Raw genomic sequence first — 23,673 nt, forward strand, 5'->3', positions numbered from 1 at the left:
GGAGGAGGAGGAGGAGGAGGAAGATGGAAGGGCTGCTGAAAGTGGAAGGTCTATACGTCAGAGGCTCCTCTGGACTCCTGTCGACACCCCTGTGGCGGAATGATGAGAGTCTTAACTCATGCGCACTTTGGATGTTTGAGGGCCTCTGAATGCCAGCATCACTGAAAGTAGTCACATGCACCATACCACATTGAAACTTCTGTTTATTGGCACAAAAGTCTTTCATTACAGCTAAACAACGTCATGTCAGCAGAAACCATAACTTTAAAAAAAACTGTGAACTGTTCGGCAAAGCTGCAAAACTCAACCAACCTTCTGCAAATATCACAGCAGGTGAGGGTGTCCTTGAATTTGGACAAACAAACGTCTCAGCACCTCCCTCTACAACTGGCCCCTTGAGGGAGAACGACTTCTCTTTCGCGCCCGGCCCCTTCCCTCCCTGCTGCTCCTCCGTAATTGGACCCCAGTGGCAGGCTCAAGGCTGGGGGACGCCTCCTGACTGTCTGGAAGCGCAGAAGCCCCTGAGGAACGGCCTGGCCGACCTCTGAGCTTGGAGGATGCGGACGCAGGATGCTTGCTGTGACCATGGCTGGAAGCAGTGTGGCCTGCAGGTGGTGGCAGCTGCAATGCAGGCGTCCCAGCGCTGGCATGTGCAATGGTCTCCTGCCAAGAGAGGACACCTGCACCATGGTCGGATGACACACTGGCTATCTGAGGGGAGCGGCTCGGCTCATCCGCCACAATCGCATGCTCCACTGATTCCTGGCCTTGTACGGGAGTGGAAGGGCCCGGGGTGATCCTGTCTGATGCAGAAAGGGTGGCTGCAGTGAGAGATCGCGTTGCGTCAATCTGGCTGTGGAGGAGCCCAGCAAGTGACTGCGTGGCAACAGTGAGGACCTGTGTGCCAGGTGCCAGTGCTTCGGAGAAGGCCTGGACAGTTCTTCCCATAGCTTCGGACAAGCCAGGTGCCGACCGCTCCATTGCCTTGGACAAGCCCTGCACAGACCTTTCCAGGGATTGTCCGAAGCCCTGAACAGTCCTTTCCATAGCCGACTCAAAGCCGTGGACAGTCCTCTCCATTGTTGGGCCGAAGCCCTGGATAGTCCTGTCCATTGTTGCCCCGAAGCCATGGATAGACCTGTCCATTGTTTCCCCGAACACCTGGAGAGTCCTCTCCATTGTTGCCCCAAAGCCCTGCAGAGTCCTCTCCATTGTTGCCCCGAAGTCCAACGTACTCCTAGCCAATGAATCTATTGACTCAGGCATCTTCTCCACTGCAGCCATCAGCTCCGTGTGTCTGAGCCGGGCCTGTTTGCTCATCTCAGCCAGGCGACGGACCTCATCTGCACTCTGTGCAGCAGTCATAATGACCTGCCTTGCCCTGCGGGGAGACGGTGGCCGCACTTGCCTATCCCCCGTGCGTGGCTGCATGCCGCTTGGTCCGGCAACTGGTTCATCCTCAGAGCCCCCCCCCTCCCCTCCAGGGGACTACTATCCCCAGTCTGTAGATGTGTCAGCTCCCCGGATTCTGCAACGGCTGGTCCGGATTCTTCCTGGTCCTCGCCTCCGGTGGCACTGGCACTGGCAGCTTCAGCGCGTTGAGCCCGAGTTGGTGCTGCTTCATCTGAAAGTGGGAGGTGGAAAAGTGGCTTTAGCAAAAGGACAGCTTTGCTGAAAGGCATGCCAGATTGCGGCAAGGCTCTGACATGGCTGCACACTGAGGATGCATGCTGGCGGGGGGACCAAGTGGAAGGCAACAGGTGAAAAAGCTGAGAGTCTTACCCTTGCTGTCGGTAATGGGGTCGGCAGATGCAGTGGTCACAGGACCAGACAGACGTCCTCCAAGTATCTGGTGCACTCTCTCCTCCAGATCCGTGAGAGTGACCACTTGTGGAGGTCCGCCACCGGTTCGAAGCTGCTCCTTCCGAATCATCGCCAGCTTGGACTGCAGGGGAAATAAGGGGAAGTTCTGTAACATGATGCCTTGAGACCTCATCACATGCCCCCCATGGTGCAAGAGCCCTTACATGAGGCCTTGAGACCTCATCGCATGCCCCCCATGGTGCAAGAGCCCTTACAGGAGGCCTTGAGACCTCATCGCATGCCCCCCATGGTGCAAGAGCCCTTACAGGAGGCCTTGAGACATCTGTCCATGTGTGTGGCCAGAAAGGGCCATGGGTGCTTGCTGACAGATGGCCAGTGGGGCATCATGGCAACAGGGTGGCCGAAGTCAGCTGCAGATGCAGGGAAGCACAAGTTTGGTAAACCATCACTCACCCTAACGATCCGTGTGAGGTCGTTGAATTTCTTCCTGCACTGAACAGGGGTCCTGGTCGCCATGCTGCTGGAGTTGACCCTCACAGCAACCTCCCTCCAAGATCGTCGGTAAGCCTTCTGATTCGGCCTCTTGCCATTATCCGGATACAGGACCTCTCGACGGTGTTCAACTGCAGCCACCAAGTGGTCCAGGGCCTCAGTGCTGAAGCGCTCTGCTCTCTGTCTAACCTTCTCCATGCTCAACAAGTTTGTACCGCCAGACAAGGGCGAGCGCCGAATCTGAGGCCTACAGGGCGTTGGGTGTTGAAGCTCAGACTGACTGACCCACCCCTTTAAGAGCCGGCTGGCGCCTGGAGGTCTCGTGCTTTCCCGTAATTGAGTTCACCTGCGCTGCGCCCGTCCGCGTCGATATTGAGTAGCGCCTGACCTTTTGCGCCTTAAGAGCACCGTGCAACGGCTGATTTAGCGCCTCAATCCCCTTTGGGGGCGATGCAACCCAATATCGCGCCAGGCGGCGATAAGTTTCGTCTGGCTATAAACTTTGCGCATCGCCAGTTCTAACGCCTCAAGCGGGGCTATACCCAATTTCTAGGCCTTAATGTTTTATTTGCTCTTAAAACATTCTCTACTATGGGGTGTTTCATTGAAGTTCTTAATTCCAACATATCAAAACTAGCATCTGGTCTGAATACAGTTAACACCCAATTCCATATTCAATTAGAGGATGAGAAGGTTGGATCTCAAACAAGCGTGCTAAGCTTGAATAAAGGAGACTATGAAGGTATGAGAGCGGAATTGAGTAGAGTGGCTTGGGAAAATAGATTAAAGGGTAAGACGATACATGATCAGTGGTGTACATTTAATGAGTTATTTTACAACTTCCAAAAAATATATATTCCACTGAGAAGAAAAGGGTGTAAAAGAAAAGACAGCCATCCGTGGCTAAGTAAAGAAATTAAGGATAGTATTCGACTAAAAACAAGGGCATATAAGGTAGCCAAATCTAGTGGGAGGATAGAGGATTGGGAAAACTTTAAAAGACAGCAAAAAATAACAAAAAGATTGATTAAGAAAGGGAAGATAGATTATGAAAGTAAATTAGCAAAAAATATAAAAACAGATAGTAAGAGTTTTTATAGTTATATAAAAAGAAAAAGGGTGGCTAAAGTAAATGTTGGTCCCTTAGAGGATGAGACCGGGAAATTAATGGTGGGAAATATGGAGATGGCAAAAACACTGAATGAATATTTTATATCAGTCTTTAGAGTAGAAGACACTAAGAATATCCCAACACTGGACAAACAGGGGGCTATGGGGGGGGAGGAGCTAAACACGATCAAAATCACTAAGGAAGTGGTACTCGGTAAAATAATGGGACTCAAGGCGGATAAATCACCTGGACCTGATGGCTTACATCCTAGGGTCTTGAGGGAAGTGGCAGTAGGGATTGTGGATGCATTGGTAATAATTTTCCAAAACTCCCTGGACTCGGCAAAGGTCCCGGCCGACTGGAAAACTGCTAATGTAACACCCTTATTTAAAAAGGGCAGCAGACAGAAGGCTGGAAACTATAGACCGGTTAGCCTAACATCTGTGGTAGGTAAAATTTTGGAGTCCATTATTAAGGAGACAGTAACAGGACATTTGGATAATCATAATTTAATAGGACAAATTCAGCATGGTTTTATGAAGGGGAAGTCATGTTTGACAAATTTGCTGGAGTTCTTTGAGGAAGTAACATATAGGGTGGATAAAGGGGAACCAGTGGACGTAGTGTATTTAGACTTCCAAAAGGCATTTGACAAGGTGCCACACAAAAGGTTATTGCTTAAGATAAAAAATCACGGGATTGGGGGTAATATTCTGGCATGGCTAGAGGATTGGCTATCTAACAGAAGGCAGAGAGTTGGGATAAATGGTTCATTCTCAGACTGGCAATCAGTAACTAGTGGTGTTCCGCAGGGGTCAGTGCTGGGTCCCCAACTCTTTACAATCTATATTAACGATTTGGAGGAGGGGACCGAGTGTAACATATCAAAGTTTGCAGATGATACTAAGATGGGAGGGAAAGTAGTGAGTGAGGAGGACATAAAAAACCTACAAGGGGACATAGACAGGCTAAGTAAGTGGGCAGAGATTTGGCAGATGGAATACAATACTGGAAAGTGTGAGGTTATGCACTTTGGCAGGAAAAATCGTAGAGCAAGTTATTACCTTAATGGCAAGAAACTGGAAAGTACTGATGTACAGAGGGATCTGGGGGTCCTGGTGCACGAAACTCAAAAGGTTAGTATGCAGGTGCAGCAAGTGATTAAGAAGGCCAATGGAATGTTGGCTTTCATTGCTAGGGGGATAGAATATAAAAATAGGGAGGTATTGCTTCAGTTGTACAAGGTATTGGTGAGACCGCACCTGGAATACTGCGTACAGTTTTGGTGTCCATACTTAAGAAAGGACATACTTGCTCTCGAGTCAGTACAAAGAAGGTTCACTCGGTTAATCCCGGGGATGAGGGGATGGACATATGAGGAGAGGTTGAGTAGATTGGGACTCTACTCATTGGAGTTCAGAAGAATAAGGCGATCTTATTGAAACATATAAGATTGTGAAGGGGTTGGATCGGGTGGATGCGGGGAGGATGTTCCCGATGATGGGTGAAACTAGAACTAGGGGGCATAGTCTTAGAATAAGGGGCTGCTTTTTCAAAACTGAGATGAGGAGGAACTACTTCACTCAGAGGGTGGTAGGTCCATGGAATATGCTGCCCCAAAAAGCTGTAGAAGCTACATCATTACATACATTTAAAACAGAAATAGACAGTTTCCTAGAAGTAAAGGGAATTAAGGGTTACGGGGAGCGGGCAGGAATTTGGACATGAGTCTAGGTTCGGATCGGTCATGGCCCTGTGGGTAGCGGAGCGGGTCCAGGGGCCGTGTAGCCTGATCCTGCTCCTATTTCGTGTGTCTAATTCTGTTAGAATCAGGAGATGGTTCTGTGATAGTGGATTGGCGGTTTGGATCAGATCAGCCATGATCTTATTGAATGGCGGAGCAGGCTCGAGGGGCCGATTGGCCTACTCCTGCTCCTATTTCTTATGTTCTTAATTGCTATACACCACTTAAATAGAAAGAAGGAATGACTTGCATTTCTACAGCATCTTTCACGACCTCAGGACATCCCAACGCGCTTTACAGCCAGTGAAGTACTTTTTGAAGTGTGGTCACTGTTGTAATGTAAGGAACGTGGCAGCCAATTTGCATACAGCAAGCTCCCACAACAGCAATGTGAAAATGACCAGATAATATGTTTTTAGTGATGTTGATTGAGGGATAAATATTGGACAGGACACCGGGGATAACTCCCCTGCTGTTCTTCAAAATAGTGCCATGGGATCTGTTACGTCCACCTGAGAGAGTAATGTCTCATCCAAAAGACAGCACCTCCAGCAGTGCAGCACTCCCTCAGTATTGCACTGGAGTGTTTGTGCACAAGTCTCTGAAGTGGGACTTCAACCCACAACCTTCTGACTCAGAGGCGAGAGTGCTACAATTTACAGTGGAGGGGAGAGATAAATTATTATCTTTGCATGACAGAATTCTGGAGATATGAATTTCTTGACTGATGCTAACTAATGGATTAGTTTTCCCAACTATTTTAATCAGTTGTATTTTGGAACACTTCATATTCTGCCACACTGGAGTTTTTCCTGATGATTGTTTCACATTGCAGTTTAAAGAATATTATATTCTATTATCTTAAGCTGCCTGAATTTTATTTTGCAGAAATTGCAGTAGCATTTTAAATGTTTGGACATATAAAAATGTTATTTTGCCACATCTTGTATTGCAACTTTTGTGGCTGTTGTTTGTACCCACCTGTACAATTTCGTTTTGAAAGACAGACAGAATGGAAAAGGAGAGGGGTAGCGCTGATGAAGAATGACATAAGGACAGTAGTGAGAAAGGACCTTGGCTCAGAAGATCAGGAAGTAGAATCAGTATGGGTGGAGATAAGAAATAAAGGGACAAAAAACACTGGTGGGAGTAGTGGACAGAGTATTAATGAAGAAATAATAGGAGCTTGTAACAAAGGTAAGGCAATAATCGTGGCGGCTTCAATCTTCATGTAGACTGGACAAATCAAATTGGCAAAGGCAGTCTAGAGGATGAGGTCATGGAATGCATTTGAGACAGTTTCCTGGAACAATACGTCGTGGAACCAACCAGGGAACAAGCTATTTTAGATCTTGTACTGTGTAATGAGACAGGGCTAATTAGTAATCTCATAGTAAAGGATTCTCTGGGGAAGAATGATCATAATATGATAGCATTTCACATGAGTTTAAGACTGACCTACTTAGGTCAGAAACTAGAGTCTTAAACTTAAATAAAGCCAATTACATAGGTATGAGGGGCGAGTTAGCTAAGGTAGATTGGGAAATTAGATTATAAGGTATGACGGTAGATAAGCAGTGGCAAACATCTAAAGAAATATTCCAAAATTCTCAATGAATATGAATTCCATTGAGAAATAAAAACTCCATGGCTAACTAAAGACGTTAAGCATAGTATTAGATTAAATGAAAAGGCTTATAATGTTGTACAGACTAGTAGTAAGCCTGAGGATTGGGAGAGCTTTAGAAACCAGCAAAGGATGACCAAAAAATTGATGATAAGGGAGATAATAGCATATGAGAGTAAACTAGCAAGAAATAAAGGAAGAGAGTAGCAAAAGTAAGCATTGGTCCCACAGAGGCTGTGACAGGAGAAATTATAATGGGGAATAAGGAAATGGCAGAGATTTTAAACATATTTTGTATCTGTCTTCACAGTAGAAGACACAAAAAGCACACATAAAATAGTGGGGAACCAAAGGACTAATGAGAGTGAGGAATTTAAAGTAATTAAGATCAGTAGAAAAATAATACTTGAGAAACTAACGGGAGTAAAAGCTGACAAATCCCCATGAACTTATGGCCTACATCCTAGGGTTCTAAAAGATCTGGCTGCAGAGATAGTGGATGCATTAATTGTGATCTTCCAAAATTCCCTAGATACTAGAACAGTCCCAGCGGATTAGAGGTAGCAAATTTAACCCCCTCTATTCAAGAAATGAAGGAGAAAGAAAACGGGGAACTACAGGCCAGTTAGCCTCACATCAGTCATCAGGAAAATGCTGTAATCCATTATTAAGGAAGTGGTAACAGAGCACTTAGAAAATTATAATATGATTAGGCAATCACATGGTTTTTTTAAAGGGAAATCGTATTTACCAAATTTATTACAGATTTTTGAGGATGTAACTAGCAGGGTAGATAAAGGGAAACCAGTGGATGCAGTATATTTGGATTTCCAAAAAGGCATTCAATAAGGTGCCACATAAAAAGGTTGTTACGCAAGATAAGGGCTCATGGAGGGCTCATGGAGTTGGAGGTAAAATGTTAGCATGGACAGAGGATTAGTTAACAGACAGAAAGCAGAGAGTAGGGATAAATGGGTAATTTTCTGGTTGGCAGGCTGTAACTAGTGGGGTGCCGCAAGGATCAGTGCTTGGACCTCAGCTATTTACAATCTATATTAATGGCTTAGATGAAGGGATCGAGTGCAATGTATTCAAGTTTGCTGATGATACAAAGCTAGGTGGGAAAGTAAGCTGTGAGGAGAACACGAAGAGCCTACAAAAGGATATAGACAGGTTAAGTGAGTGGGCAATAAGGTGGCAGATGGAGTATAATGTGGGGAAATACGAGGTTATTCACTTTAGTAGGAAGAATAGAAAAACAGAATATTTTTTAAATGGTGAGAAACTATTAAATGTTGGTGTTCAGAGAGATTTAGTTGTCCTCATACAGGAAATAGAGTTAGCAAGCAATTAGGAAGGCAAATGACATGTTGGCCTTTATTGCAAGGGGGTTGGAGTACAAGCGTAAGGAAGTCTTGCTACAATTGTACAGGGCTTTGGTGAGACCACTCCTGGAGTACTGTGCACAGTTTTGGTTTCCTTATCTGAGGAAGGATATACTTGCCTTAGAGGCGGTGCAATGAAGGTTCACTAGATTGATCCCTGGGATGAGAGGGTGGTCCTATGAGGAGAGTTTGAGTAGATTGGGCCTATACTCTCTGGAGTTTAGAAGAATGAGAGGTGATCTCATTGAAACATATAAGATTCTGAGGTGGATTGACAGGGTAGATGCTGAGAGGTTGTTTACCCTGGCTGGAGAGTCTAGAACTAGGGAGCATAGTCTCAGGATAAGGGGTCGGCCATTTAAGACTGAGATGAGGAGGAATTTCTTCACTCAGGGTTGTGAATCTTTGGAATGCTCTACCCCAAAGGGCTGTGGATACTGAGTCGTTGAGTATATTCAAGGCTGAGTTAGATAGATTTTTGGACTCTAGGACTCAAGGGATATGGGGATCATGCGGGAAAGTGGAGTTGAAGTCGAAGATCAGCAATGATCTTATTGAATGGCAGAGCAGGCTTGAGGGGCCATGTGGCCTACTCCTGCTCCTAATTCTTATGGTATTCTGTTCTGCCTTACACTTGTGATTTCTGAAAAATGTGGTCTGTATGCACAAAATGTAAAGCAAATCTTATCGTTGTCATAAATATTGTAACAAACCTTTATTCTATCAAAGATCTCTACGCATCAGTAAAAACAATTTTCTTTTTTCCCTCTTCCTACAATAGAGATTTCCTTCCTCGAGGATCAGGCATTGTTACAAGACGACCTCTGGTCTTGCAGCTGGTTAATTCCAGCACAGGTATTGTATTGTATTGTACTGAATATTTCTTTTATATGTTGTGGAGTTCAAGATTATTTGCCTAGGAAAAAAGAATCCTTTTTGTGGCGTATGTGGACTGGATTTAAGAATACGATTTTGACTCCCTTTAGCTAGATACTTTGGCGCTTTAGATTATTCTCTTAGGTAGGTCTTAGCTCCCTATGGTCCTGAGTATCTTTACTGGCCCTGATATCTAGGTCTGTTTCTGGAAGTGAGGGGGAAGAATTCCTGAAATGTGTTCAAGAGAACTTTCTTCATCAATACGTTTCCAGCCCAATAAAGATGGAGGCATTGCTGGATCTGGTTCTGGGGAATGAAGTGGGTCAAGTGGAGCACGTGTCAGTCAGGGAACATTTAGGGAACAGTGATCATAGTATCATAAGGTTTAGTTTAGCTATGGACAAAGACAGGGAGAATTCTAGAGTGAAAATACTTAATTGGAGGATGGCCAATTTCAGTGGGTTGAGAATGGATCCGGCCCAGGAAAATTGGAATCAGAGATTGGCAGGCAAAACTGTAATTGAACAATGGACTGCCTTTAAAGAGATGGTTCGGGTACAGTCGAGGTACATTCCCAGGAGGGGGAAATGTAGGGCAACCAAAGTCAGAGCTCCCTGGATGTTGAAAGAGATAGAGAGTAAGATGAAGCAGAAAAAGGGGGTGTATGACAGATGTCAGGTTGAGAATACCAGGCTGAATATAGAAAGTTCAGAGGGGAAGTGTAAAAGGAAATAAAAGGGGCAAAGAGAGAGTATGAGAATAGATTGGCAGCTAACATAAAAGGGAATCCAAAAGTCTTCTATGGGCATATAAATAATAAACAGGTAATAAGAGGAGGGGTAGTGCCAATTAGGGACCAAAATGGAGACCTACACATGGAGGCAAAGGGCATGTCTGAGGTACTAAATGAGTACTTTGCATCTGTCTTTAACAAGGAAGAAGATGCTGCCAAAGTCATAGTGAATTGAACATTGAGCTGCCTTTAAAGAGAAGATGGTTCGGGTACAGTCGAGGTACATTCCCACGAGGTAGTTGAGATACTGGATGGGATAAAAATTGATAAAGAGGAGGTACTAGAAAGGCTGGCTGTACTTAAGGTAGATAAGTCACCAGGATCGGATGGGATGCATCCTAGGATGTTGAGGGAAGTAAAGGTGGAAATTGTGGAGGTACTGGCCATAATCTTCCGATCCTCCTTAGATACGGGGGTGCCAGAGGACTGGAGAATTGCAAATGTTACACCCTTGTTCAAAAAAGGGTGTAAGAATAAACCCAGCAACTACAAGCCAGTGAGTTTAACCTCGGTAGTGGGGAAGCTTTTAGAAACTATAATATAGGACATTAACAGTCACTTGGACAAGTGTGGATTAATTAAGGAAAGCCAGTATGTATTTGTTAAAGGCAAATCGTGTTTAACTAACTTGATTGAGTTCTTTGATGAGGTAACAGAGAGGGTTGATGAAGACAGTGTGGTTGATGTGTACATGGATTTCCAAAAGGCGTTTGATAAAGTGCCACATAATAGGCTTGCCAGCAAAGTTGAAGCCCATGGAATAAAAGGGACAGTGGCAGCATGGATGTGAAATTGGCTAAGTGACAGGAAACAGAGTGTTGTGTCCCCTTGTGTTCTTATTACTATGTAATACAGACACTTTTAACTCATTTAGTTTACAGCTTTTACTCAGTGCTTTCATGATGTTGCTGCCGCATGGTGCGGAGTGATACAAGATGTCAGACCTTGCACTGTGCACTGCCTGACACAGTGTGCCACATAGCAGTATAAATGCACCAACCAAAGTAGTTCCATATAACAATGTAACAAGTAGTTCCATTTAACGATGTGATAATATAACGATGTAACATCCCTCTTTCTCAAAACACTAAAACATGAAATTTAATTTAATTAAAAAAAATATTATATCTAAACTATTATTATCAAATACAAAGAATCGTGAGTTTTCTTTTCTTATTCGCGATATCGCTCAGGTGGTTGGATGTTGTCCCTCCATCTTGTGGATTTGGTGGTGACCACTCCTCTCTGCGGTGTTTTGGTGTGTTCCGCTCTTGTTGTTGTTGTTGTTGCTGTCGCACTTGGAGTTGGAATGTGCATGCTCGTGGTTGTTTGATTTGTGGCGCTTGTTTCTGGCATTGTACTGCTTGTAGTAGCTGGTGTTGTCAATGTTGCTGATGTTGTCTGCTGCCTAACCAGTTCAGGTGAAGGTCTGATGTGGAGTCTGTTCCATCTGTATTGGTTACCAGGTTCGGTCTCTACGAAGTAGGATCTTGGAGTATCAGCTTTTCCAATGACCTTGGCTGGATTCCAGGTTTTCAACACCGGGTCTTGCACATGCACTGATTGCCCATTCAGCAATTCTGGTAGCATCTTTGCATGTTTGTCGTAATATTTGCTCCCTACGACTTGTGCTTCTGCCAGCTTCTGTCTGAAATCCTCCTGGTCCTGGGGAGGATGGCCTAGAAATTGGGTTCTGGCGTAGGCAGGGCTTTAGCGCCGGAAGTTAGTGCCGGCGCTAAGTCCCCCTGCGCGCGCCAAAAATTCAGTAGTGCCGCGCCCAAACGGCTGCCGGCGCTACTGAAGGGTCTTTGCGGCAGTACATCGGCGCTAACTGCCGTTTCGCGCCGCAATTCCGGCGCTGCGGCACCCGATGCAGTGCGGCAGGCTGGGGACGTGCAGGCCTCCTCCTCCCGTTAAGGAGGAGCTGCCTGCACCCGGCCGCGGCCCGCGCAAATCAGCTTAAAAATGAGCCCGGCACCTTGGACAAGTGCCGGGCTTGCATCTGTTCCGGGGGGGGGGGGGAGAAGTCCGGGGAGGGAGCTGCGGGCAGGCGGCCGGCGGGAAAGTGGCCGGCCGCCGCGGGGCCTTTAATGCGCCGGCGCAAACTGGAGTAAGGCACCTCTGACAGAACGTTGCTTGCGGCTGCCACGGGCGAGGCGGCCGCAACTCAATTTCGGAGTTCGGGCGGGTTACCACGGCAACCGGGACGCTGCGCACACCGATGACGTCATCGGTGCCGGCGCAGCGCTACCGGTGCAACGCCGATTTAGGGCCCCAGGGAATTTTTAAACTGGCCATAACTCTGGCGCTAGTCCCTCTAGTGCCTCAAAAGCGGCGCTAAGGCAACTGAATTTCTAGGCCGATGTATTTTTGCTGGTAGGGTAGTCTTAAACTTCCTCCCATTCAGCAATTCCACAGGTGATTTCATGTCTGCTTTCAGTGGTGTTGATCTGAGTGATAAGAGGGCAAGGTCTTGGTCTTCCCCCATCTCACTACTTTTGATGAGAGTTCTCTTGACAGTCTGGATCTGTCTTTCGATGAACCCGTGTCCCCTTGGGAAATGTGGGGATGAGGTTACTATTTTGAACCCATACTTTTCTGCCAGAGCTCTGAATTCACTCGATGTGAACTGGGTTCCATTGTCACAGATTACCTTTTCCAGGATTCCTTGTTCAGCAAACAAGCTCTTTGCAATTCTGGTGGTAGTTGTGGCTCTCAGATCTTTCATCCTTCTCACAAAAGGAAACTTGGAATAGTAATCTGCCACTATGAGATACCATTCTTGATTGCACATAAAGAGATCTGCCCCAACAGTGTGCCATGGTCTTGACGGTATTTCACTAGGTATCATCTCTTTCTGTTGTGCATTTCTGTATTTCTGGCATATACCACATGCAGAAATCATCTGTTCGATATTTTTGTACCTGCCTATCCAGTATACAGCTGATCTGGCTCTCAGCTTGCATTTCTCCATTCCCATGTGGCCTTCATGTATTAGATGGAGAAGTTCTGTCTGCATCGTCTTTGGCACGATGATCCTCGATCCAGCAAGGAGAATACCGTCTTCTACTGCAATATCGTCTCTAATCGTCCAGTATTGACGAATTGTCGCCTGTACCTGCTGGATTCTCTCCGGCCACCCCTGTATCACTTGTTGTGTGAGTAGTTGCAATTCCTCATCTTTGCTAGTCTCATCTCTGATTTGACTGAGCTTTGTAGGGGTAACACTCACTAGGTGGTGGATTTTTACTGTCAGACCCTCCACCTCGTGTTTCTCATATGGTGACAATCGAGACAATGCATCTGCTAGCACCATTTCCTTTCCTGGCTTATATTTAAGCGTGAAGTCATAGCTTTGGAGCCTTAGAAGTAGTCTTTGCAGTCTTGCAGGTGCTTTGCACAGATTCTTCTTATAGATCTGTTCTAGTGGACGATGGTCACTCTCTATTGTAAACTGCCTTCCATACAGGTATGTATGGAATTTCTCGCATCCATACACTACTGCTACAGGTAGACTACCTTTTATCCGAACTTCCGAAAACCGAAACCCTCTAAAAACCGAAGGTTTTTTCGTTCAGCGTAAGTCGTGCGCACGACATGACCAGAGTGGCGCACGACCCCGACCCCCGCGGACGACCCCCCGCCGACCCCCCCCGCCGACCCCGACCCCCCCCGCCGACCCTCACTGACGACCCCGACGACCCCCGACCCCCCGACAAATTTCCCAGTCTTATAAAATACCTTCCGAAATCCGAAATTTTCCAAAAACCGAAACACGGCTGGTCCCGAGGTTTTCGGATAAAGGATAGTCTACCTGTAATAGTTTTCTTTCTATGTTGGCATATCTCGTCTCGGCTGACGTCAAGGCCTTTGATGCGAAAGCTATTGGCTTTCCTTCCTGCACAAGAGCTGCCCCTAGTCCTCTGGTAGAAGCATCTACTTGCAGAGTGACTGGTTTTCTTCTGTCATAAAATGACAGACTTGTTTCTTTGCACAACAGTTCTTTAAGCTGTTTGAAATTCCTTTCGTGTGATTCAGACCACTGGTATTTGGCGTCTTCTTTCATTAGCTCTCTGAGACTTGTATGTTCCGACATGTTTGGGATGAAAGAACTCATGTATTGGATCAAGCCGAGGTAACTCCTCAGCTCTTTCTTATCTTTGGGTGGTTTCATTTGAGCAATCGCCGCAATCTTCTCAGGATTTGGCTTGACTCCCTCTGGTGTGTAAATCATAATGAAGAATTGGCATTCCTTGACTTTAACTATGCACTTATCGGCATTTAACTTGATGCCAGCCTTCCTGGTACGCTCCATGGCCTCATGTAGGTGCATATCATGGTCTCTTTCATCTGCTCCATAGATCTGAATATCATCAGCGATTCCTATAGCTCCTCCACAGCCTCTATATGTCTCGTCTACTTTCTGTTGAAAGATATCGTGACTGACCTTTAACCCGAATGGTAGCCGCAGGAATTTGTAACGCCCAAATGGTGTGTTGAATGTTGTCAGTGTTGTTGATTCCTCATCCAGCTTCACGTTCCAATATCCATTTCTGGCATCTAGTTTTGAGAAAACCTTGGCTCCTGCCAGTGATGGCGTAATCTCCTCTAGCGTTGGGGTGGGATAGTGGTCCCTCTTTATCGCCTGGTTTAGATCTTTGGGGTCCAAACATATTCTGAGACGCCCGTTTGGCTTTTCTCGTACCACAATTGAGTTTACCCAGTCTGTGGGTTCAGTGACCTTTACGATCACTCCCTTTTCTTCCATCTCCTTTAGCTCTCTTTCAAGCTTTGTCTTCAGCTCGATGGGTACTTTTCGTGGAGCATGGATAACGGGCTTTACCTCTGGATCGATGGTGATGTGGTATTGGAAATCTCCAAAACATCCCACTGTATCATCGAAACATTCCGGATACATGTCCCTATCAAGTCTTTTTTACTCTTGATTTGTGGGCGATTTTCCAGCGGGGTGTTGCTCTCTATCCTCAGTGACGTTTTCGTCAGCTCGTGATTCACTGAGATCAATCTCAACTTCTCACAGCTGTTTAATCCCAGGATCGCTGGCCCCTCAGTGTCGGTGACATAGAACATGCAGTTGATGTTCTTTCTTTTATGTGTCCCTTTGACGACAGGTTATTCCGAGTTGTTTAATCTCACTCCCCCCGTATGCTGTCAGCGTGACATTACTTGCCTTTAAACAACCGTTTTTCGGGTAGCCATCTTCTCTCAAGTTTTTGGGAAAGATCTGCTGGTACAGTCTCAATGGGAGAATGTTGCTCTGAGCCCCTGTGTCCAGCTTCAACTTTTTAAGTTGATGGTTGTGGGCTGACCTTTGATCCTCTTTTCGATTTGGATGATGGTGTGCAATTCTCTCCTCGGAGTATTTTCTGCTCTGGACATCTCGTGAAGCTGTACCTTTATGGTTTCGATGTTTAGTGTATTGTCATGACCATAATCATCATCATCCTGCTCATCCATGGCATGGATATTGTGTTTCTTTCTCTGGTTCTGCCGTCTGCCTTTGTTTTTGATGTATGTTCCTTCTTTCTTCGTTCTACACCTCTCTTCCCAGTGGTTTAGTTTGCCACATGCATTGCCGCTTGTTCCATATGCTGGACATTTCCTCCTGTCTGTATAACCGTGTGGTCTTCCACAGTTTCTGCACATGTTTCTCCCGTTGTCATGTGCATATCTTTGCGTGTTGTACTTTTCTCTCACTGTATCCACTCTGTTGCCCGTCTCAGAAGCCGTCCGCATGTCAGCCGTTTGAGAAATCAGTGTTCTCATTTGCTGCTTCGTGGCTTCATGAGCTCTCGCAGTATCTATAGCCTCTGTTATTTCGAGCTTTTCTTTCCCTATCAGAGCTTTTTGTACCTCTGCATGCGCTGACCCCCATATCAGCTGGTCCACAAGCCTTTCCTCCATTTCCTTAAATGCACACTTGCTGGCTTCATTTCTCAGCCTTGTTAAGAAATTGTCAACTATTTCACCGAGTTCCTGTCTTAGACTCTGGAATTTGTATCTGTGTATACAGTGATTGGATTTAGGCTCTAGATGGTTGCTGAATTTCTTAGATTGTCGCAGGGTTTTCCTTTTCCTCTTCAGTCAAACTCCAGCTATTATACAAATCTAGACCTTTTTCTCCTGCCCACAACAGAATGTAACTAACCTTTTCCTCGTCAGCAGTACCCTTCAGGAAGCTTTAGAATGTAAGGTCACATTTCTGTTTGAACTTGCGGAATGCCTCTACTATATCGTCGGCTTCCCAGTTCATGAGGGGTTGCATTTGCGCAGTCAGTGCCACGGCAGCCGCCATCTTAGTTGCACGTACGAATCACGCTCAATCACGCAGACACCGGCACTCACGATCAGCTCATATATTCACTTTTCATCTTATTCATAGTTCGTATGGCACAAGTTGTACTCACTTATACCGCTGCCACCATGTTGTGTCCCCTTGTGTTCTTATTACTATGTAATACAGACACTTTTAACTCATTTTAGTTTACAGCTTTTACTCAGTGCTTTCATGATGTTGCTGCTGCATGATGCGGAGTGATACAAGATGTCCAACCTTGCACTGTGCACTGCCTGACACAGTGTGCCACATAGCAGTATAAATGCACTAACCAAAGTAGTTCCATATAACAATGTAACAAGTAGTTCCATTTAACGATGTGATAATATAACGATGTAACACAGAGAGTAGTGGTGAACGGTTGTTTTTCGAACTGGAGTAAGGTACACAGTGGTGTTCCCCAGGGGTCGGAACTAGGACCACTGCTTTTCTTGATATAATAATGACTTGGACGTGGGTGTACAGGACACAATTTCAAAATTGCAGGGCCACGGGGAAAGGGCGGAGGAGTGGGACTAGCTGAAGTGCTCTTGCAGAGAGCCGGCAAGGGCTCGACAGGCCGAATGGCCTCCTTCTGTGCTGTAACCATTCTAAGCTATTCCTCTGCGGTTAACTTTTACCTATGCAGTCTAAATTTCTTTTTGTCTTTCCAACTATGGGAGTTAACTGGTCTGACCTGTATCTCTGAAGACTCTAACCAGCTTGTTTCAACTCAACTCTGCTCGAACAGCTTCAGTTGCTCACATACCACCGAACACAGTTCCTAGTACCTATGTATTTGAGCATGGCTTGGTTCCTCTTGGTTCAAACTTTGGGGACAGATGACTTGTAACATTTGTATCGAGTAAGGCTGGGGGCATAATTTCGACTGCAGCGGGTTTTATTTCTTGTGACTGAGTAATAAGTAAGGTGCTTGAGGGACTCATTAGGGATGCAATATATGAATGCTTGAGTAGAGAGGGACATATTAGGGACACCCAACATGGCTTCATAAAAGGGAGGTCACGTCTTATAAATCTAATTGTATATTTTGAAGAAGTTATTTATTTTTGTATGCTCCCTACCTTGTTTAACTGCATGCAGAGTGCCAGCGGCAGTGATGGCGGCGGGAAATGCGAGCGGTGAGGCTTTAAAAGGCCCCCAGAGACCAGGTAGGCCTCAGAGCGACAGCGGCGGCGGCAGGAAACGCGAGTGGCGAGGCTTTAAAAGGCCCCCAGAGACCAGGTAGGCCTCAGAGCGACAGCGGCGGCGGCAGGAAACGCGAGTGGCGAGGCTTTAAAAGGCCCCCAGAGACCAGGTAGGCCTCAGAGCGTCAGCGGCAGCGGCGGCGGCGGGAAACGCAAGCGGCGAGGCTTTAAAAGGCCCCCAGAGACCAGGTAGGCCTCAAAGCGGCAGTGGCGGCGGCGGGAAACGCGATCGGCGAGGCTTTAAAAGGCCCCCAGAGTCCAGGTAGGCCTCAGAGCGTACCAATCTCCAATCTCAGAGAGGGAGAGAAGTAAAAAGTAATCGAAGTGTGACGTCACCAGAAAGCAGGTAAATGATTGGTTGGTGAGTATTTCATTCTTTTTTAAACTCTAACTCTGTGGTTTATAGTTTCTAGGGTCGCTGTGGTGTAGCGGGGACTGTTGGTAAACCAGGGCCCTGAAATATATCATTTATCTGTAGTGTAATTGGTGGGATTGATTTGATTTAATTTAATTTCAATTAATTAAAGGGTAAGTCATGGCAAGACAGCCCGGTGCCGTAGTATGCTCCTCCTGCGCTATGTGGGAACTCAGGGACACTTCCTGTGTCCCTGACAACTATGTGTGCAGGAAGTGTGTCCAGCTGCAGCTACTGGCAGACCGCATTGCGGTGTTGGAGCAGCAATTGGATACATACTGGACCATTCGCGATGCTGAGGACGTCGTGAATAGCACGTTTAATCAGTTGGTCACACCGCAGATAAAGGTGGCACAGGTAGAAAGGGAACGGGTGACCAACAGGCAGAGTACTAGGCACAGGCAGGTAGTGCAGGGGTCCCCTATGGCCATCCCCCTCTCAAACAGATATACCGCTTTGGATACTGATGAGGGGGATGGCTTACCAGGGGAAGGCAGCAGCAGCCAACTTCCTGGTACCAGGGGTGGCTCTGCTGCACAGAACGGGAGGGAAAAGAGGGGGAGAGCTATAGTAATAGGGGATTGTATTGTAAGGGGAATAGATAGGCGTTTCTGCGGCCGCAAACGAGACTCCAGGATGGTGTGTTGCCTCCCTGGTGCAAGGGTCAAGGATGTCTCGGAGCGGCTGCAGGGCATTCTGGAGGGGGAGGGTGAACAGCCAGTTGTCGTGGTGCATATAGGTACCAACGATATAGCTAAAAACGGGGATGAGGTCCTAAAAGCTGAATATAGGGAGTTAGGAGGTAAATTAAAAAACAGGACCTCAAAGATAGTAATCTCAGGATTGCTACCAGTGCCACGTGCTAGTCAGAGTAGAAATAGAAAGCTATTTCAGATGAATACGTGGCTAGAGGAATGGTGTCAGGGGGAGGGATTCAAATTCCTGGGACATTGGAACCGGTTCTGGGGGAGGTGGGACCAGTTCAAACCGGACGGTTTGCACCTGGGCAGGGCCGGGACCGATATCCTAGGGGGAGTGTTTGCTAGTGCTCTGGGGGAGGGTTTAAACTAAAATGGCAGGGGGTTGGGAACCTGAGTGGGGAAACAGAGGAAAGGGAAACGAGGATAAAAACAAAAGACAGGAAGGAGAAAAACAAAAGTGACAGGCAGAGAAATCAAGGATTTAAATCAAACATGGCTACAGTAAATAATAATTCTAAAAGATCTAGGAGCGTTAAAAAAACAAGCCTGAAGGCTTTGTGTCTTAATGCGAGGAGCATTTGTAATAAGGTGGATGAATAAGCTACGCAAATAGAGGTAAACGAATATGATATGATTGGGATTACGGAAACATGGCTCCAGGGTGGTCAAGGCTGGGAACTCAACATCCAGGGGTATTCAATATTCAGGAAAGATAGGCAGAAAGGAAAAGGAGGTGGGGTAGCATTGCTGGTTAAAGAGGGGATTAACACAATTGAAAGGAAGGATATTAGCTCTGATGATGTGGAATCTGTATGGGTAGAACTGAGAAATACCAAGGGGCAGAAAACGTTAGTGGGAGTGGTATATAGACCTCCAAACAGTAATGCGGAGGTCGGGGATGGCATTAAACGGGAAATTAGAGAAGCGTGCAATAAGGGCACAGCAGTTATCATGGGTGACTTTAATCTACATATAGATTGGGCTAACCAAATTAGTAACAACACTTTGGAGGAGGAATTCCTGGAGTGTATACGGGATGGTTTCCTGGACCAATATGTTGAGGAACCAACTAGAGATCAGGCCATCTTAGACTGGGTATTATGTAATGAGAAAGGATTAATTAGCAATCTTGTTGTGCGAGACCCTTTGGGTCGGAGCGATCATAATATGAAAGAATTCTTCATTAAGATGGAGAGTGAAGTAGTTGACTCAGAGACTAGGGTCCTGAATTTAAATAAAGGAGACTGCGATGGTATGACGTGCGACTTGGGTAGGATTGATTGGGGAATGTCACTCAAAGGGTTGACAGTGAATGGGCAATGGCAAACATTCAAAGATCGCATGGATGAACTACAGAATTTGTTCCTCCCAGTTTGGCATAAAAATAAAACAAAAAAGGTGACTCAACCGTGGCTAACAAGGGAAATTAGGGATAGCATAAGATCCAAGGAGAGGACATATAAATTGGCCAGAAAAAGCAGTAAACCTGAGGATTGGGAGCAGTTTAGGATCCAACAAAGGAGGACAAAGGGATTAATTAAGAGGGGGAAAATAGAGTATGAAAGTAAGCTTGCATGTGAACATAAAAACTGACTGTAAAAGCTTTTATAGATATGTGAAGAGAAAAAGATTGGTGAAGTCAAGCGTAGGTCCCTTGCAGTCAGAATCACGGGAATTTATAATGGGGAACAAAGAAATGGCAGACCAATTAAATACATTCTTTGGTTCTTTCTTCACAAAGGAGGACACAAATAACCTCCCAAAGATGTCGGGGAACATAGGGTCTAATGAAAGGGAGGAACTGATAGAAATCAGTATTTGTAGGGAAATGGTGTTAGGGAAATTGATGGGATTGAGGGCCGATAAATCCCCAGGGCCTGATAATCTACATCCTAGGGTACTTAAGGAAGTGGCCCTAGAAATAGTAAATGCATTGCTGGTCATCTTCCAAAATTTGATAGACTCTGGAACAGTACCCATGGATTGGCGGGTAGCTAATGTTACCCCACTGTTCAAAAAGGGTGGTAGAGAGAAAACGGGGAATTACAGACCGGTAAGCCTGACATCGGTAGTGGGGAAAATGCTAGAGTCCATTATAAAGGATGTAATAGCAGAGCACTTGGAAAAAAGTGACCGGATCGGACAAAGGCAACGTGGCTTTACAAAAGGTAAATCGTGCTTGACTAATCTACTGGAATTTTTTGAGGATGTAACTGGTAAAATAGATAAGGGAGAACCAGTGGATGTGGTGTATTTGGATTTTCAAAAGGCTTTCGATAAGGTCCCGCATAAGAGATTAGCGTGTAAAATTAAGGCACATGGGATTGGGGGCAAGGTATTAACTTGGATAGAGAACTGGTTGGCAGACGGAAAGCAAAGAGTTGGAATAAACGGCTCTTTTTCCGAGTGGCAGGCAGTGACTAGTGGGGTATCGTAGGGATCGGTGCTAGGACCCCAGCTATTCACAATATATATTAATGATCTGGACGAGGGAACTAGATGTAATATCTCCAAGGTTGCAGACGACACAAAGCTGGGTGGGCGTGTGTGCTGTGAGGAGGATGCTGAGAAACTCCAGTATGATTTGGAGAGGTTGGGTGATTGGGCAGATGCATGGCAGAAGCAGTATAATGTGGATAAATGCGAGGTTATCCACTTTGGTGGCAAAAACAGGAAGGCAGATTATTATCTGAACGGCAGTAGATTGGGAGAAGGGGAAGTGCAATGAGTCCTGGGTGTCCTTGTGCACCAGTCACTGAAGGTAAGCATGCAGGTGCAGCAGGCGGTTAAGAAGGCAAATGGTATGTTGGCCTTCGTAGCGAGAGGGTTTGAGTATAGGAACAAGGATGTCTTGCTGCAGTTGTACAGGGCCTTGGTGAGGCCACATCTTGAGTATTGTGTGCAGTTTTGGTCACCTTATCTGAGGAAGGATGTTCTTGCCATGGAAGGAGTGCAGCGAAGATTCACCAGGCTGATACCTGGGATGGCAGGAATGACGTATGAGGAAAGATTGGGTCGATTGGGCTTGTACTCGCTGGAGTTTAGAAGAATGAGAGGGGATCTCATCGAAGCTTATAAAATTCTAACAGGACTAGACAGACTAGATGCTGGAAGGATGTTCCCGATGGTCGGGGAGTCCAGAACCAGGGGTCACAGTCTAAGGATAAGGGGTAAGCCATTTAGGACAGAGATGAGGAGGAATTTCTTCACCCAGAGAGTGGTGAACCTGTGAAATTCTCTGCCAAAGAAGGCAGTAGAGGCCAATTCATTAAATATATTCAAGAAGGAGTTGGACATATTTCTTAAGGCTAAAGGGATGAAGGGGTATGGAGAGAAGGCAGGGACAGGGTACTGAATTTGGATGATCAGCCATGATCTCATTGAATGGCGGAGCAGGCTCGGGGGGCTGAATGGCCTACTCCTGCTCCTACCTTCTATGTTTCTATGTTTAGAATCTATGGAATAATTAAGGTCAGTAAAGCTACGAGATCTTTGTAGGAATCCTGCAAAACTTGACCAAGTTAAGAGTCAAATAGCCTGTTGCCATGCGCCGTCCATGAAGAACTCCTACTTGGGTGAGATACCAGTCTTGGTTGCTGCAATGGAATTGTAACAGAGTGAGAGGTGGGGTAAAAATAGGAAATTGGAAGATGAAACGTATTTAGGTGATAAAGGCCACTAAAAATTAGCACGTCTGTTGAGAAAATGTTTCTCACGAACACAGCAGTCATATCATAGAAGACAATACAAAGCTGGTCACCTAGGGACATTTTTAATAGTAGTACATGAAGAAAAAGAGACATGATCTATGCAAAATCTGTCAAATGAACAGGCATTCCAAAGATATGGTTGGCTACGTTGGCAACTTTATACATGAAGAGTAATCTGTGTTTTGAAGACATAAGAATTCCTTGCTCCTCTTCCCATTGTGGAACAAGACCTTTAGCATCCACCTATAGCACAAGACCAGGCTGTGACTGAAGCATATTTGTCTAGTCTTAGATTTCTAGCTGTCCCCTTAACTCAGTCTCGTATTAAAAGTGTTTGTAATCTGTTTCCATAATAACTCAGCATGTTCAGGTGTCTGACCTGGGGGTCTATAACAATTAAACTAGTTCAGCATGGGGATAGTGCAGATATGTTCAAGGATTGCTTTACTGATGATTACATAGATTCTAAACATGCAGTTAAACCAGGTAGGAAGCATGCAAGACTAAACAACTTCTTCAAAATATACAATTAGACCAGTCAATTCAATTCAATTCAATTCAAATCACTTTATTGGCATGACAAGTTACATCTTATGTTGCCAAAGCATCGAAAAACATTCATGTTTGTTCACAAAAATACAGATCTATCCATACAGTGTATAAACAGATATATCCCTGAGTGTATAAATATACTTTCATATAATTTATATATACTCTTTTCTTATATTTAGTGGTTGTCCCTCTGTTTATGGCAAGCTGTAACATAGTGTGCCGCTAGTGTTACACAATTTCTCTCTTCCCCTAGTAGGTATGGGAGTTTTTGGTTGTCATTCAAATTTCTGAATTCCGGGCATATTTTTGTGAATTTTGGGTAGAAATTCTCCCTTATGCCCTGATATTTTCTACAAGCTGTGAGGAAGTGCATCTCTGTCTCCACCACTCCCTGACTGCAGTGAGAGCATATCCTGTCCTCTCTTGGTAGCCGGGTCTGCCTGTGCCTACCTTTTTCGATCGCCAGGTTATGTTCACTAAGTCTGTACATTGTCAAAGTTTTTCTCAGTTTGCTATCCTTTACCATGGTCAGGCAATCAGCCATGTTGTATTGTCTGTTTAGGGCCAAGTAGCAATTGAGTTTGCTTTGGGTTTTTGTTGTTTCCTGCAGGGATTGATGTTGGGACCATTGCTCTTTGCTACTTTTATTAATAATCTGGACTGGATGTAGGTGTGGGGGCAGATCTGCAAATTTGCAGATGATACTAAAATCTGTGAGTGTTAGGACTGTAGACAATGCTCCTCTGCTTTAGGCAGATCTTAATGTGTTGGGAGATTGGGCTTATGACTGGCAAATGATGTATAACTTGGATAAGTGCAGTGTTATACATATGGGCAGGGCGAATGCTCAACATTCATACATGCTTCAGGGAAAAGCATTAATGAAGGTAGATAGAAA

General features: G+C 45.5%; 1 protein-coding gene across 1 annotated transcript in view; it reads left to right on the forward strand.

Annotated features, from left to right (window-relative positions):
- The window catches only part of dnm3a (dynamin 3a), a 452,439-nt gene that overhangs the window by 122,921 nt on the left and 305,845 nt on the right, over positions 1-23,673 (forward strand). Inside the window, exon 2 of the mRNA XM_085978004.1 lies at positions 8,965-9,038. Coding sequence (XP_085834130.1) covers positions 8,965-9,038 — 74 coding nt within the window. The remainder of the gene's footprint in view (positions 1-8,964; positions 9,039-23,673) is intronic.

The sequence above is a fragment of the Somniosus microcephalus genome, chromosome 3 (assembly GCF_052327205.1).
Source record: "Somniosus microcephalus isolate GS21.2 chromosome 3, FLI_Smic_1.0, whole genome shotgun sequence".
Classification (NCBI taxonomy): domain Eukaryota; kingdom Metazoa; phylum Chordata; class Chondrichthyes; order Squaliformes; family Somniosidae; genus Somniosus; species Somniosus microcephalus.